Source organism: Cololabis saira, chromosome 17 (genome assembly GCF_033807715.1).
Source record: "Cololabis saira isolate AMF1-May2022 chromosome 17, fColSai1.1, whole genome shotgun sequence".
Lineage (NCBI taxonomy): Eukaryota > Metazoa > Chordata > Actinopteri > Beloniformes > Belonidae > Cololabis > Cololabis saira.
In genome coordinates this window covers 42771986-42786383 of record NC_084603.1, presented here as the reverse complement: position 1 = coordinate 42786383, position 14398 = coordinate 42771986, and the positions used below count along the sequence as shown (strand labels likewise).

Sequence of the window (14398 nt, the reverse complement as noted above, 5' to 3'; positions counted from 1 at the left end):
ATTTTCACCTGTTTCAAGTAAATTTTCACTTGAAATAAGTAGAAAAATCTGCCAGTGGGACAAGATTTGTCTTCTCATTACAAGCAAAGAAATCTTGTTCCTCTGGCAGATTTTTCTACTTATTTCAAGTGCAAATATACCTGAAACAGGTGAAAAGTTTTTTCCAGTGATGAGCCTTGTTTTAAGTGTAATGAGATTTTTTTTTACTAAAATGAGACATTTTAACTAGAAATAAGACAAATAATCTTGTTAATATTTTGAGTTTTTACAGTGATCCATTTCACTTATCCTGTGAAGGACAGAGTCATATTGATAAGTTCAGAAAACAGTTTTTTATTGTTGTGTTTTGATGTATTTCTGCAGGTGTTTTGGTCAGTGCTATTATTTGTAATATATTATTATTTGTAATCAGCACAAATTATCTGTCCCCGTATGATAAAATCCACCATCCCCCCGATTTTCTTTTTTACAACTGGAGTACTGGGGGTAGCCTGGCAGCTGCAGAGGACCCAGGTTCAGTCCCGGGGTTGGCATTAGAACCACTGTGGCCCCTGAGCAAGGCCCTTAACGTTACAACTGCTGCCTGGGCGCCAGAGAAACGGCAGCCCACTGATGCTGGTCTAACTACTGATGGGTTGCACAAAAGTTTTTAAGCCCACGAGTTGATCATTCATCTGAAAAAGGAATATTTTGCTGATCGAAAAAGAGTCACTTTAGGCAACTGACTCCTTTTATTCATTATGTAGCAGGTGAACGAGAGAAGTCACTCAATCACACACACAACAAACGTTCCTTTTTTTTAAAACTAAGTGCTCCTCCATAAATCACCATTCTTTCTGGAACGACTTGTGTGAGGAAAAAACATTACTTTCTCACTTAGCACGATAAAATTTATAAAAAAAAATGGTAATTTTTGAGTTGAGTTTTAGTAAAACTGAAACTGGTTGCCACAAAACCAGTCTCTAAGCGAGGAACTGAATGAAACTAAAACCACTCCGCTGCCCCACATCCAGCTGTTTTAAGCTGGGTATTTGTTTATTGAAGACGGCTCAAGATAAATGTCCCATTCTTACAGAGCTGACACATATGTCACATTTTGGTGTGTATATAAACTCTGGTTGTCTTACTTATTCACTTTACAGTCCCCTGGGGTCCTTGTAACATATCGCCTGCAGCTTTCCATCTGCTGTTAACGTTTCTACAAACTCATGGCGTGGTACGGTGCAGTGGTACGGTGCAGCAGTGCGGTGCTGTAGCGCGGTGTGGTGCGGTGGCGTGGCGCGGTGCAGTAGTGCGGTGCAGTAGTGCGGTGCGGTATTACAGTGCAGTAGTAGTACGGTGCAGTAGTGGTACGGTGCAGTAGTGGTACGGTGCAGTAGTGGTGCGGTGCAGTATTACGGTGCAGTGGCACGGTGCAGTAGTGTAGTATTACGGTGCAGTAGTACGGTGCAGTAGTGTAGTAGCGCGGTGCAGTAGTACGGTGCAGTAGTGCAGTAGTGTAGTGTAGTAATACGGTGCAGTAGTGCGGAGCAATAGTGTAGTATTACGGTGTAGTAGTGCGGTGCAGTAGTGCGGTGCAGTAGTGTAGTGTGCGGTGCAGTAGTGTAGTATTACGGTGCAGTAGTGTAGTATTACGGTGCAGTAGTGCGGTGCAATAGTGTAGTATTACGGTGTAGTAGTGCGGTGCAGTATTAAGGTGCAGTAGCGTAGTACTGCGGTGCAGTAGTACGGTGCAGTAGCGTAGTACTGCGGTGCAGTACTGCGGTGCAGTAGTGTAGTAGTGCGGTGCAGTAGTGCGGTGCAGTAGTGCGGTGCAGTAGTACGGTGCAGTAGTGTAGTAGTACGGGGCAGTAGTGTAGTAGTGCGGTGCAGTAGTGTAGTAGTGCGGTGCAGTAGTGTAGTAGTGCGGTGCAGTAGTGTAGTAGTGCGATGCAGTAGTGTAGTAGTGCGGTGCAGTAGTGTAGTAGTGCGGTGCAGTAGTGTAGTAGTGCGGTGCAGTAGTGTAGTAATACGGTGCAGTAGTGTAGTAATACGGTGCAGTAGTGTAGTAATACGGTGCAGTAGTGTAGTAATACGGTGCAGTAGTGTAGTATTAAGGTGCAGTAGTGTAGTAGTGCGGTGCAGTAGTGTAGTAGTGCGGTGCAGTAGTACGGTGCAGTAGTGTAGTAGTGCGGTGCAGTAGTGCAGTGCAGTAGTGTAGTATTAAGGTGCAGTAGTGTAGTAGTGCGGTGCAGTAGTGCGGTGCAGTAGTGCGGTGCAGTAGTGCGGTGCAGTAGTGCAGTAGTGCGGTGCAGTAGTGCGGTGCAGTAGTGCGGTGCAGTAGTGTAGTAATACGGTGCAGTAGTGCGGTGCAGTAGTGCGGTGCAGTAGTGCAGTAGTGCGGTGCAGTAGTGCAGTAGTGCGGTGCAGTAGTGCGGTGCAGTAGTGTAGTAATACGGTGCAGTAGTACGGTGCAGTATTAAGGTGCAGTAGTGCGGTGCAGTAGTGTAGTAATACGGTGCAGTAGTACGGTGCAGTATTAAGGTGCAGTAGTACTATTGAAGAACTATAAGATGAAACTGATGTGCTGGGACACCCGTGGACGTACTCCGGTTAGGGAATAAAGACACCGTTTTGCCGTTTGACTTTTCTTTATATAAAGTTTCTGCAGCCAGTCTGGAGTTACACACATTTTACTCTGAGCACACACACACGACGTTCTGAGGACCCCGAACCTGGACTTAGCTGCCCGATAATGGCCTGACTCCAACAGACTGAACTGAACGTACCTGAATGAAAATATTAACCTGTTTAAATCAACATCAATATAAATTATATTTAACAAATTAACAGCTTATATTCTGATATCGGCTTACTTATAAGGGAATTTATAACAAGTGCGGTGCAGTAGCGCGGTGCAGTAGCGCGGTGCAGTAGCGCGGTGCAGTAGCGCGGTGCAGTAGCGAATATGAACAGGAACCGGTGGGGTTATCAGAAAGACAGTGCAGTGACGTAGTTTGTGAACTGCAGCTGCAGCTCAGATCCAGGTGTGTCCCAAGTATTAGATAGAGTTTGAGTGAGTTGACAAGTAGATGGTTTCTTCTCAGTAGTCAGTTTTATATTTCTGTTGATGTTTTTTTTTAAAAAAAACGACATTTCTGAAAAGTTTTCTGTTGTCCCAGATTCTGACTCCATTCCTGCTGAGGAGGCTAAAGTCAGATGTGACGCTAGAGGTCCCTCCGAAGAAAGAAATCGTGGTTTACGCACCCCTGACACCCAAGCAAGAGGCCTTTTACACTGCTGTGGTGAACAAGACCATTGGCAAGATGTTGGGCCAGGAAAAGGTACGTGAGTGTGCGTCAGGGGGGGGCAGCTGTTGGGACAAAGCTACACCTGATCAGGACATGGCAGATCTGGGTGATGAATGAATATTTTTAATACATTAAAAATATATTACAAAAACAATTTTAAAAGATCCTAAAGGCTCATAGAAACATCTTTTTGTAATGTTTTGTCATGATTCTCTGAAGAATCAGGTCTTGTCACCTGAATCCCATAAAAACACCATGATCAGGACGATGTGTGACAATGTGATACAAATAAATAGTATGAAGAAGTGCAGGTTTATGCCTGCAGTTTCACCTGATTGAAGGACTTGTGGGTAACAGCCTTTATGTTTCTGGTCTCTGCCTGATCTCCATAAATGGTTGTTTATCCAGGATGATTGTGATCTGTTTTAGGTGGAGGCGTCTGTCGAGTTGACACCCAGTGGGAGACCAAAGCGCCGCAGTCGGAAGGTGGTGGATTACAAAGATGATGAGGCTGACACGCCGTTTGCCTTGGACAAATATCTAGAGAGGGTCCGCAAGGAGTCCGAGGAGAGGTCAGTGAACCGCAGGCTCAAGTCACTCTTCACACTTAACACACCTTCATCGTACATCTGCATCCTCTGTGGATCCACTGAGTCAGCATCACCATGATGGTGACGTGTTCCCCGGGGCCTCTGGGATCAGCTCCCTGCTGGGAAGGAGCTGGAACGGAAGTGGCTCATGTGTTTAACAGTGCTGTTAAAAGCTGCTTTCACATAAGGCGCGGTTTGTGCCGCGCACACTGCCGCGTGGGTGCAGTGTGAGCGCAGAGTCGGAGCGGAGCAAGGCGCGCATCGCCCACATATTTGTTGCTAGGCGACCGGAAAAAGTTTTTTTCTATGTCCAAATTCTGGGAGATTTCTCTCCACTTTTGTCCCTTTTTATTGAGGTCATTATAGTCCTGCAGTCTTGTATCCCACAGCTCCTCACACAGACTCACAGCCAAGATCATTCTCCTGCAAGTTTTTTTCACCCTCCACCACCTTCTCTCCTATTGGACACACCGAGATGTCGTCACAGCGCGGCACGTTAAATTAAAAAGTTTCTAATTCGGGCAGGCAGCAACGCCGCGGCAGGCACCCTCTTGCGCGCTGCCGATCTCGGCGGCAGAGCCCACTGCTCTTGCACCGCGGTAGCACATACACAATGATTGGGAAAGCCGGCGGCAGCCGCTGCTTTGTGCCCTCTGTGTGAACGGGGCTGAAGACGTGAGCCGGGAACGAGCCACGTGTTGTCTGCAGTGACGCAGAGTCATCTGGAAACAAGGACCCAGGGACTCTGCAGACTTGCTCCAGTCAGAACATTGGTAACTTGGTTAACAGCAGTGGTTGTCACGATTTACGGCCGAGCTAAAATGCTCACCTTGATCCATTTTTGGATTACTTGGTGGGAACGCCTCATTTGGGCTTCAAAGCCAATATTTACGGACTATGGGAGACGTCAGAAAAGGTTTGTCCGTCTATTCACTGCAGTCTGCTGGTGATCACACCCTCAGGTGATCAGTCACATACTATAATGACCAAGTGATTACAGGCGTGCTTAACAACATGGCCTGGTGTGAAAACAAGTGCTGGGCCCAGCGACGGTCACACCGGAATACCTGTGCATTGTTTGGTTTGTGTTCTCTGTTCTGCAGCAGCTCCACCTCCGGGCTGGAGGTTCAGAGCCCACTTGATGCTCAGATCCACCTGAAGCTGCAGAACATCCTCATGTTGTTGAAGAGATGCTGCAACCACCCGTACCTGGTGGAGTACCCCCTGGACCCGGCCACACAGCAGTTCAAGGTAACTCCACTTCCCTCCTCAACTTTACTGTTATAGCTTATATTCTGATATATATATATATATATAGACTCTTACTTCCAGTAACATTTAGCCTTTTTTCAGATCGATGAGCAGCTGGTGCAAAGCTCTGGGAAGTTTCTTATCCTGGACAGACTGCTGCCTGCTCTGAAGAAAAGAGGACACAAGGTGAGCCAGAACCCCAGTCACCACATCTTCTGGATTAAGTGATCAAGCATTTTAAGTTTTATCAGTACATATAAAGTTAATAAAGCTAAAAGTCTGGTTTTCAGTGAACGTGGCGAGCCCCGGCACTGCTGAGCAGCCAACCCTGCTCACCTTTGTGTTCAGTCTGGTCACATGTGCTCTGAAAACTATACCTCTCCTCTTATCTCACTTGTATTGTCTTCATTTTGATACCAAATATATTTAAATCACCCTGGAACTATTGTAGTTTTGAGAAGTAATCTGAGAAACAGGCTTCATTTAAAGGGCGTCTGACAGCAGCAAGTCCAGGAAACTGTTTTTCCCCAGTATTATTATTATTATTGGATCAACAGTACCTAATTTGCAATAGCCACTGAAATTAGCAGTGTTATTGTCATTTCATGTTAGAACATTCCTCTTTACCTCCTGAGTTGTTGAAAACTGCATCTACAGATATAGTGTTGCTGTACATTAACTATAAATGATTGATTTCAGTTCAGTGAAACTTTAGTAATCCCAAAAGGTACACGATGGAGTTACTTTTTAAGCCATATAGTACTGTTGTTTGTGACTGTTTGTGTGTTTGTTTGTCCTGGTCCAGGTCCTGATCTTCAGTCAGATGACATCCATACTGGATCTTCTGATGGATTACTGCTACCTGCGCGGCTTCCAGTACAGCCGGCTGGACGGCGGCATGTCCTACGCTGACAGAGATGAAAATGTAGGTTTGAAGAGCACTGGACAACGCCAGCCTGTTCTGCTCATGTCCTGCTGTCTCTGCGTCGTTAGCAGAGACGGGGAAGGACCAGGACGTCCCCTGAGAGCCCTTGTTTTCCTGCTGGTTGTTTCTTGAGTCTTCTGGTTCTCATTCGGTTCTTTTTCTCCGTCAGATGACCAAATTTTCCAAAGATCCAGAAGTGTTCCTCTTCTTGCTGAGCACCAGAGCCGGAGGACTGGGAATAAACTTGACAGCTGCAGATACCGTCATCATCTTTGACAGCGACTGGGTGGGTACAAGTATCACCACTAAGCTGTGTGTTCTCTGTACACTCATCAATGAGCCCTTTTCTAATATAGTACAACTGCATAACTTATTTCCTGATGGAATGAGGAAAAACAAAGGAATGAATACGCCAGGGGGATCTGAGCTTGCATTTCCTCATGCGTGGACCATAAAACTTTGCCAGCAGGCTTCAAATGGCCCAGAATTTCCAACACTGATGTAGTCAGTGATGTAAAGGTCCCGTTTAAAGCGGAATGAGCGCGGAATTAATTCTATTCGGATTAAAAATCGGAATAAACCAGCCACTTCGGAATTAAGTTTAATTCGGAATGGCCATTTTCATTCGAAATTAGGTGGTTTACGTGGTAATATTCACTCATTTTAAATGGGATCTAATTTTAATTCTGAATGAAACTTCCCATCACGCAGTGAGTGTGAGTTTGTCAGGAAAGGTAAGCCTCCGTTGGTGTGTGTGCTGACTCGTCCTCTGTCTCAGAACCCCCAGGCAGACCTGCAGGCTCAGGACCGCTGTCACCGCATCGGCCAGACCAGGCCGGTGGTGGTGTACCGCCTGGTCACGGCCAACACCATCGACCAGAAGATCCTGGAGAGAGCCACGGCCAAGAGGAAGCTGGAGCAGATGGTCATCCACAAGAGTGAGAGTCCACACTGCCCTCTCCTTCCTCTCTCCTTCCCCTCTCCTTCCTCTCTCACTGTACTCTCCTTCCTCTCTCACTGCCCTCTCCTTCCTCTCTCACTGCCCTCTCCTTCCTCTCTCACTGCCCTCTCCTTCCTCTCTCACTGCCCTCTCCTTCCTCTCTCACTGCCCTCTCCTTCCTCTCTCACTGCCCTCTCCTTCCTCTCTCACTGCCCTCTCCTTCCTCTCTCACTGCCCTCTCCTTCCTCTCTCACTGCCCTCTCCTTCCTCTCTCACTGCCCTCTCCTTCCTCTCTCACTGCCCTCTCCTTCCCCTCTCACTGCCCTCTCCTTCCTCTCTCCTTCCTCTCTCACTGCCCTCTCTTTCCTCTCTCACTGTACTCTCCTTCCTCTCTCTTTCCTCTCTCACTGCCCTCTCCTTCCTCTCTCACTGCCCTCTCTTTCCTCTCTCACTGCCCTCTCCTTCCTCTCTCCTTCCTCTCTCACTGCCCTCTCCTTCCTCTCTCCTTCCTCTCTCACTGCACTCTCCTTCCTCTCTCCTTCCTCTCTCACTGCCCTCTCCTTCCTCTCTCCTTCCTCTCTCACTGCACTCTCCTTCCTCTCTCCTTCCTCTCTCACTGCCCTCTCTTTCCTCTCTCACTGCCCTCTCCTTCCTCTCTCACTGCCCTCTCCTTCCTCTCTCACTGTACTCTCCTTCCTCTCTCCTTCCTCTCTCACTGCCCTCTCTTTCCTCTCTCACTGCCCTCTCCTTCCTCTCTCACTGCCCTCTCTTTCCTCTCTCACTGCCCTCTCCTTCCTCTCTCCTTCCTCTCTCACTGCCCTCTCTTTCCTCTCTCACTGCCCTCTCCTTCCTCTCTCACTGTACTCTCCTTCCTCTCTCACTGCCCTCTCCTTCCTCTCTCCTTCCTCTCTCACTGCACTCTCCTTCCTCTCTCCTTCCTCTCTCACTGCCCTCTCCTTCCTCTCTCCTTCCTCTCTCACTGCACTCTCCTTCCTCTCTCCTTCCTCTCTCACTGCCCTCTCTTTCCTCTCTCACTGCCCTCTCCTTCCTCTCTCACTGCCCTCTCCTTCCTCTCTCACTGCCCTCTCTTTCCTCTCTCACTGCCCTCTCCTTCCTCTCTCACTGCCCTCTCCTTCCTCTCTCACTGCCCTCTCTTTCCTCTCTCACTGCCCTCTCCTTCCTCTCTCCTTCCTCTCTCACTGCCCTCTCCTTCCTCTCTCCTTCCTCTCTCACTGCACTCTCCTTCCTCTCTCCTTCCTCTCTCACTGCCCTCTCCTTCCTCTCTCCTTCCTCTCTCACTGCACTCTCCTTCCTCTCTCCTTCCTCTCTCACTGCCCTCTCTTTCCTCTCTCACTGCCCTCTCCTTCCTCTCTCACTGCCCTCTCCTTCCTCTCTCACTGTACTCTCCTTCCTCTCTCACTGCCCTCTCCTTCCTCTCTCACCATACTCTCCTTCCTCTCTCACTGCCCTCTCCTTCCTCTCTCACTGCCCTCTCCTTCCTCTCTCACTGCCCTCTCCTTCCTCTCTCACTGCCCTCTCCTTCCTCTCTCACTGCCCTCTCCTTCCTCTCTCACTGCCCTCTCCTTCCTCTCTCACTGCCCTCTCCTTCCTCTCTCACTGCCCTCTCCTTCCTCTCTCACTGCCCTCTCCTTCCTCTCTCTTTCCTCTCTCACTGCCCTCTCCTTCCTCTCTCACTGCCCTCTCCTTCCTCTCTCTTTCCTCTCTCACTGCCCTCTCCTTCCTCTCTCACTGCCCTCTCCTTCCTCTCTCTTTCCTCTCTCACTGCCCTCTCCTTCCTCTCTCACTGCCCTCTCCTTCCTCTCTCACTGCCCTCTCCTTCCTCTCTCTTTCCTCTCTCACTGCCCTCTCCTTCCTCTCTCACCATACTCTCCTTCCTCTCTCACTGTACTCTCCTTCCTCTCTCACCATACTCTCCTTCCTCTCTCACCGCCCTCTCCTTCCTCTCTCACTGCCCTCTCCTTCCTCTCTCTTTCCTCTCTCACTGCCCTCTCCTTCCTCTCTCACTGCCCTCTCCTTCCTCTCTCCTTCCTCTCTCACTGCCCTCTCCTTCCTCTCTCACTGTACTCTCCTTCCTCTCTCACCGTACTCTCCTTCCTCTCTCACTGCCCTCTCCTTCCTCTCTCACTGCCCTCTCCTTCCTCTCTCACTGTACTCTCCTTCCTCTCTCACCGCCCTCTCCTTCCTCTCTCACTGCCCTCTCCTTCCTCTCTCACCATACTCTCCTTCCTCTCTCCTTCCTCTCTCACTGCCCTCTCCTTCCTCTCTCACTGCCCTCTCCTTCCTCTTTCACTGCCCTCTCCTTCCTCTCTCACCATACTCTCCTTCCTCTCTCACTGCCCTCTCCTTCCTCTCTCCTTCCTCTCTCACTGTACTCTCCTTCCTCTCTCACCGTACTCTCCTTCCTCTCTCACCGCCCTCTCCTTCCTCTCTCACTGCCCTCTCCTTCCTCTCTCACTGCCCTCTCCTTCCTCTCTCACTGCCCTCTCCTTCCCCTCTCGCTGCCCTCTCCTTCCTCTCTCACTGCCCTCTCCTTCCTCTCTCACTGCCCTCTCCTTCCCCTCTCGCTGCCCTCTCCTTCCTCTCTCACTGCCCTCTCCTTCCTCTCTCCTTCCTCTCTCACTGTACTCTCCTTCCTCTCTCACCGTACTCTCCTTCCTCTCTCACCGCCCTCTCCTTCCTCTCTCACTGCCCTCTCCTTCCTCTCTCACTGCCCTCTCCTTCCTCTCTCACTGCCCTCTCCTTCCCCTCTCGCTGCCCTCTCCTTCCTCTCTCGCTGCCCTCTCCTTCCTCTCTCACCATACTCTCCTTCCTCTCTCCTTCCCCTCTCCTTCCTCTCTCGCTGCCCTCAGCAGTAATAAGATGCCAGTGTATCTTATCTTTATACCTCGACAGTAGATCTGTTGCTCTTCTCTCTGTTCCTCAACCCTTTGGCCCTTTGCGTGTTTCTGACGTCAAACCACTTCACTTCACCTCGTACATTTTTTGTGAAAGAAAAAAAAAGCTGCATATTTTAGACAGTTTTAAATTTTTTTGTATTTATTTTTGTCAACAGAAAAGTTTAAAGGTGGGAAAGCAGAGTTGAACCAGAGCAGAAGCTGCATCGATCTGGACGAGCTCCGAGAGCTGCTGCAAGGGAAAGGACTTGAGAAGTGAGAACCGGTCCCTGCTGAGAGTGAAGGTACGGCAGGAATGTCTGGCTCTTCAACTGTTCCTTTCTCCTTCTCAGGGAGCTGAAAACTTCCAAGGGGAAGGTGATCAGCGACAAGGATCTGGAGACTTTACTGGATCGCAGTGACTTACTGGGTGAGCAGTGTCTCTAACTTCCATATCAGTCAGGGGAGTTAAACTATGGAACAGAATGGATTCAGAATTAAAACAATGTCCAAACATTAACCAGTTTAAAAACAAATATAAAAACAGGATTCTCACAAGGTACAAAGAGGAAGGGGTTTAGTGGCTTTTAGGAGCCTGATATTACACTATTGGGTGAATGGGTAGATCTGTGTATATTTATGTACAGAAATGGGCAGCAAATTATATATATATATATATATATATATATATATATATATATATATATATATATATATATATATATATATATATATATATATATATATATATATATGGGCATGTGTGTACAAATATAAGAAATATTGAACTAGTTGACGCCGTCGCCGTGACGCCGTCGTGAACCTTCAGACTTCTCCGTCACTCCATTTCTCCATGGTGCAGTACCCCCCCCAGAGCACTAGAGGGTTGAGTTCTTTCCCAGAGAAAAAAAAAAGGCGATTCATGCTCGAAAACCCTCCAATGTGGCTGAATTACAACAATTTTATTATCGTCGTCTCTAGCTGATTCTTTGTTTAGCTTCTGGCTTTTCCGGTCACAGTGAACAATGGCGACCGAGAGAGAACCGGAACCGGAAATGCGTTGCTACCAAGCAAACCAATCACAGCCCTCTCGGTCTGCGTTGGGTCGTAGCTACATTTTTTTGGGCGGTGCAGGTCAGGCTACGGCATAGCTACGGAGAGACTCCCGCATAGCTGCGTACCCTACGGCGTAGGTTTAACGCAGAACCAGAATTCAGCCTTTACACCTGAGCTGCATACAGGAAGTAAACTAAAGGAAAGTTGGGCGCTGTCCGCTGAACACTGCCACTTTGTGGTTGGTGGTGCAATTACAGAGCGACACAAACAATAACGGAAGTAGTGATGCACCGAAATGAAAATTTGTGGCCGAAACCGAAACCGAAAATAATAATAAACACTTGGCCGAATACCGAACAATACCGAACATGGTTCTTCGCAGTTTTTCATTTATTTTGCCAATTTTTTCACCATTGTATAAATCAAATAAATATGATTTAGGCTTTTAAAAGAAAAAAATCTTTTACAAAATTACAAGGTAGAAAACATTTGTTGAACATAAAAAACTGAACATTTTTTAATTTCCCAGCATTTCTTAAATATTCCAGCAGACATTATACCAGCAAAGAACAATAACTTAAAATAAATAAATTAGCAAAATACATTTTTTGGCCATCTTTGAGCTTACGTTAGGCTTAACTTACTGAACATTGTAACATAGGCCTTACAACAATAAAAATGCATTAAAGCGCTCAGGGTTTTTTATCATTTCAAATGATAAATAAAACTTGTAGCTGAAAGACTTTGCAGATGTGCCCCCTCTAGATATTTGAGCAGAACATTCATTGCAAACAGCCATTCTTGTATTATTCTTTGCCACTCTAAAATACTTCCACACTGCTGACATGTTTGCACCACTTCACTCCACGCTCTTTTATCTGTTTGATTTCGTCATCTAAACGCACCTGTAATAGATTGATTTATGTTGTTTTGGTTCCACCTGCTGGTGAATGTTAGTTAAATTCTTATGTGGTTAGTTTTTGGTTGGCCAACTATTTTTGTGGTGCGCAACCATTACGGGAGCGCTATGTGGTTAGTTTTTGGTTGACCAACTATTTATGTGGTGCGCAACCATTACGGGAGCTTTATGTGGTTAGTTTTTGGTTGGCCAACTATTTATGTGGTGCGCAACCATTACGGGAGCGTTATGTGGTTAGTTTTTGGTTGGCCAACTATTTATGTGGTGCGCAACAGTTACGGAGCGGCCAGTCTATTTATATTACAACGCCGTTATTAATTGTTCGTTTTTTTCCCACTTATTCCACCGAACACCGAAAGTGTTTTTTTGCCATTTTCGGCCGAACAATTTCGGTTACCGAACAATCGGTGCATCACTAAACGGAAGTATACAAGTATAAACGTCAGACTGTGTAGGCACCGGTGCTCAGAAGTGGCACTCAGGTGGAAGTGGAAGAATGGCAGTTATTTTGTGAACAAATGCAGGAAAAGGTCCACAAGTGCAGCACGTTGGGGTTCTGTTAGCGTCAGATATTTGTCAGGTGGTCTTCTCTTCAGGTGAAATAAAACCTTCTTTTTCTCTGCAGACGAAGGCAAAGGGAGCGTGAGAGAGAAGGTTGGAGTCTTCAGGATGATCAATGCCAGCGAGTCGTCGGAGATCACGCTGACCTGAGAGCACTTGAACTTGACGGGAATCTGAAACTGCTGTTCTGAAAATATGATTTTTCTCTTTTTTTGAAGTTTTTTTTTAATACACTTTTTCGAGATTTAAATAAAGAAAAGGATAATAAAACAAAAAAATCTTAGAGGACCCAAGAGCATTCCATCATGTTAGAATTATTGTTCATGTAAACCATTCATACTGTTAGTTTCCTGCCTTTTGACGAGACAGCACTGTTGAATAAGGAGCTTTCACCTCTGTCCCGTTTGGAGCAGTTGTTCCAGAACAGGGAGTGTTTCCCCCTAAAGATCTGAACGTTTGGTACATGTGAACACAGCAATCGCGCTTGGAAACGGCACAAAACAAGCGAGCCGAGATCTCGTAGCAGAGGTGGTCTAAGCCCGATTCCATTCCAGACCTGAAACAGTTAATTTTTTTTATTTGTAGTGAGAACAGAATCCACACAGCAACCGACACAACTCCATTCATGTGTACAGTGGGGAGAACAAGTATTTGATACACTGCCGATTTTGCAGGTTTTCCCACTTGCAAAGCATGTAGAAGTTCGTAATTTTTATCATAGGTACTCTTCAACTGTGAGTGACAGAATCTAAAAAAAAAAATCCAGAAAATCACATTGTATGATTTTTAAGTAATTAATTTGCATTTTATTGCATGACATAAGTATTTGATACATCAGAAAAACAGAACTTAATATTTGGTACAGAAACCTTTGTTTGCAATTACAGAGATCAGACGTTTCCTGTAGTTCTTGACCAGGTTTGCACACACTGCAGCAGGGATTTTGGCCCACTCCTCCATACAGATCTTCTCCAGATCCTTCAGGTTTCGGGGCTGTCGCTGGGCAATACGGACTTTCAGCTCCCTCCAAAGATTTTCTATTGGGTTCAGGTCTGGAGACTGGCTAGGCCACTCCAGGACCTTGAAATTCTTCTTACGGAGCCACTCCTTAGTTGCCCTGGCTGTGTGTTTCGGGTCGTTGTCATGCTGGAAGACCCAGCCACGACCCATTACCCGGGGGGCAAGTCCCCTGTTTTCTTAGTGTGCTGCATTTGCCCTTCTATAAAAGGTAGTCCACCAGAAATAATACCTATGACCCAGTAGGAACACAACCTATATGGACTACCTGGCCAATTTTTTGCTGGAAATTCAATATGGCCACCTTAAAGCGACACTACGTAACTTTTCCACCTTAATATCATATTTCCAGAGTCATTGTGATGGTACATCAACTTCCAACAGGTTTAATGACACCTCTGTCATGGTCTGAGGGGTCTGTATCGCCTTCACTGGCACTATGTAACTTTGGGGAGCATGGTAGGAACCCTGCCACACTAAAAAACTACAAATCGTTACGACTTTGACTGCTTTACGGCATACGTCACTTCCCCCTCCTTCCCGATTCGCAGTCGAGACGAAAATGGGCGGGGCGTGGAGCTCAGAACTCCGCAGAACCTGTTGCTGTGTTGTGGCTGCAGCAGCTCCACACAACAGACGTGGGGAAAAGATCCTAATGGTTTAACTTTTCAACGGTTTCCTGCTCGGAGGCAGAACCACGGAGACCAAGTATCTGACATAACAAAGTAAAAGAGTGAAAGAGTCGTCGGCTCGCTTTGGATCGCGGCTGTAACGACCAAACACGGCTTCCATACAGTAAAGCCTGAATTATGGTTCTGCGTTAAATCGACGCAGACCTACGGCGTAGGGTACGTGGCGACACGCAACGTACGGTGCGTGTCGCCACGTACCCTACGCCGTAGGCTCTGCGTCGATTTAACGCAGAACCATAAATCAGCCTTAAACCACAAACACT

At 47.0% G+C, this 14398-nt stretch overlaps 1 protein-coding gene across 1 annotated transcript in view; it reads left to right on the top strand.

Moving 5' to 3' along the window:
* Positions 1 to 13207, top strand: part of hells (helicase, lymphoid specific) — a 32661-nt gene extending 19454 nt beyond the window's left edge. Inside the window, exons 14-23 of the mRNA XM_061744567.1 lie at positions 3162 to 3323; positions 3720 to 3862; positions 4984 to 5131; positions 5234 to 5317; positions 5937 to 6056; positions 6226 to 6342; positions 6835 to 6994; positions 10070 to 10166; positions 10244 to 10320; positions 12491 to 13207. Coding sequence (XP_061600551.1) covers positions 3162 to 3323; positions 3720 to 3862; positions 4984 to 5131; positions 5234 to 5317; positions 5937 to 6056; positions 6226 to 6342; positions 6835 to 6994; positions 10070 to 10166; positions 10244 to 10320; positions 12491 to 12576 — 1194 coding nt within the window. The 3' untranslated portion in view covers positions 12577 to 13207. The remainder of the gene's footprint in view (positions 1 to 3161; positions 3324 to 3719; positions 3863 to 4983; positions 5132 to 5233; positions 5318 to 5936; positions 6057 to 6225; positions 6343 to 6834; positions 6995 to 10069; positions 10167 to 10243; positions 10321 to 12490) is intronic.
* The last annotated feature ends 1191 nt before the right edge of the window (positions 13208 to 14398 follow it).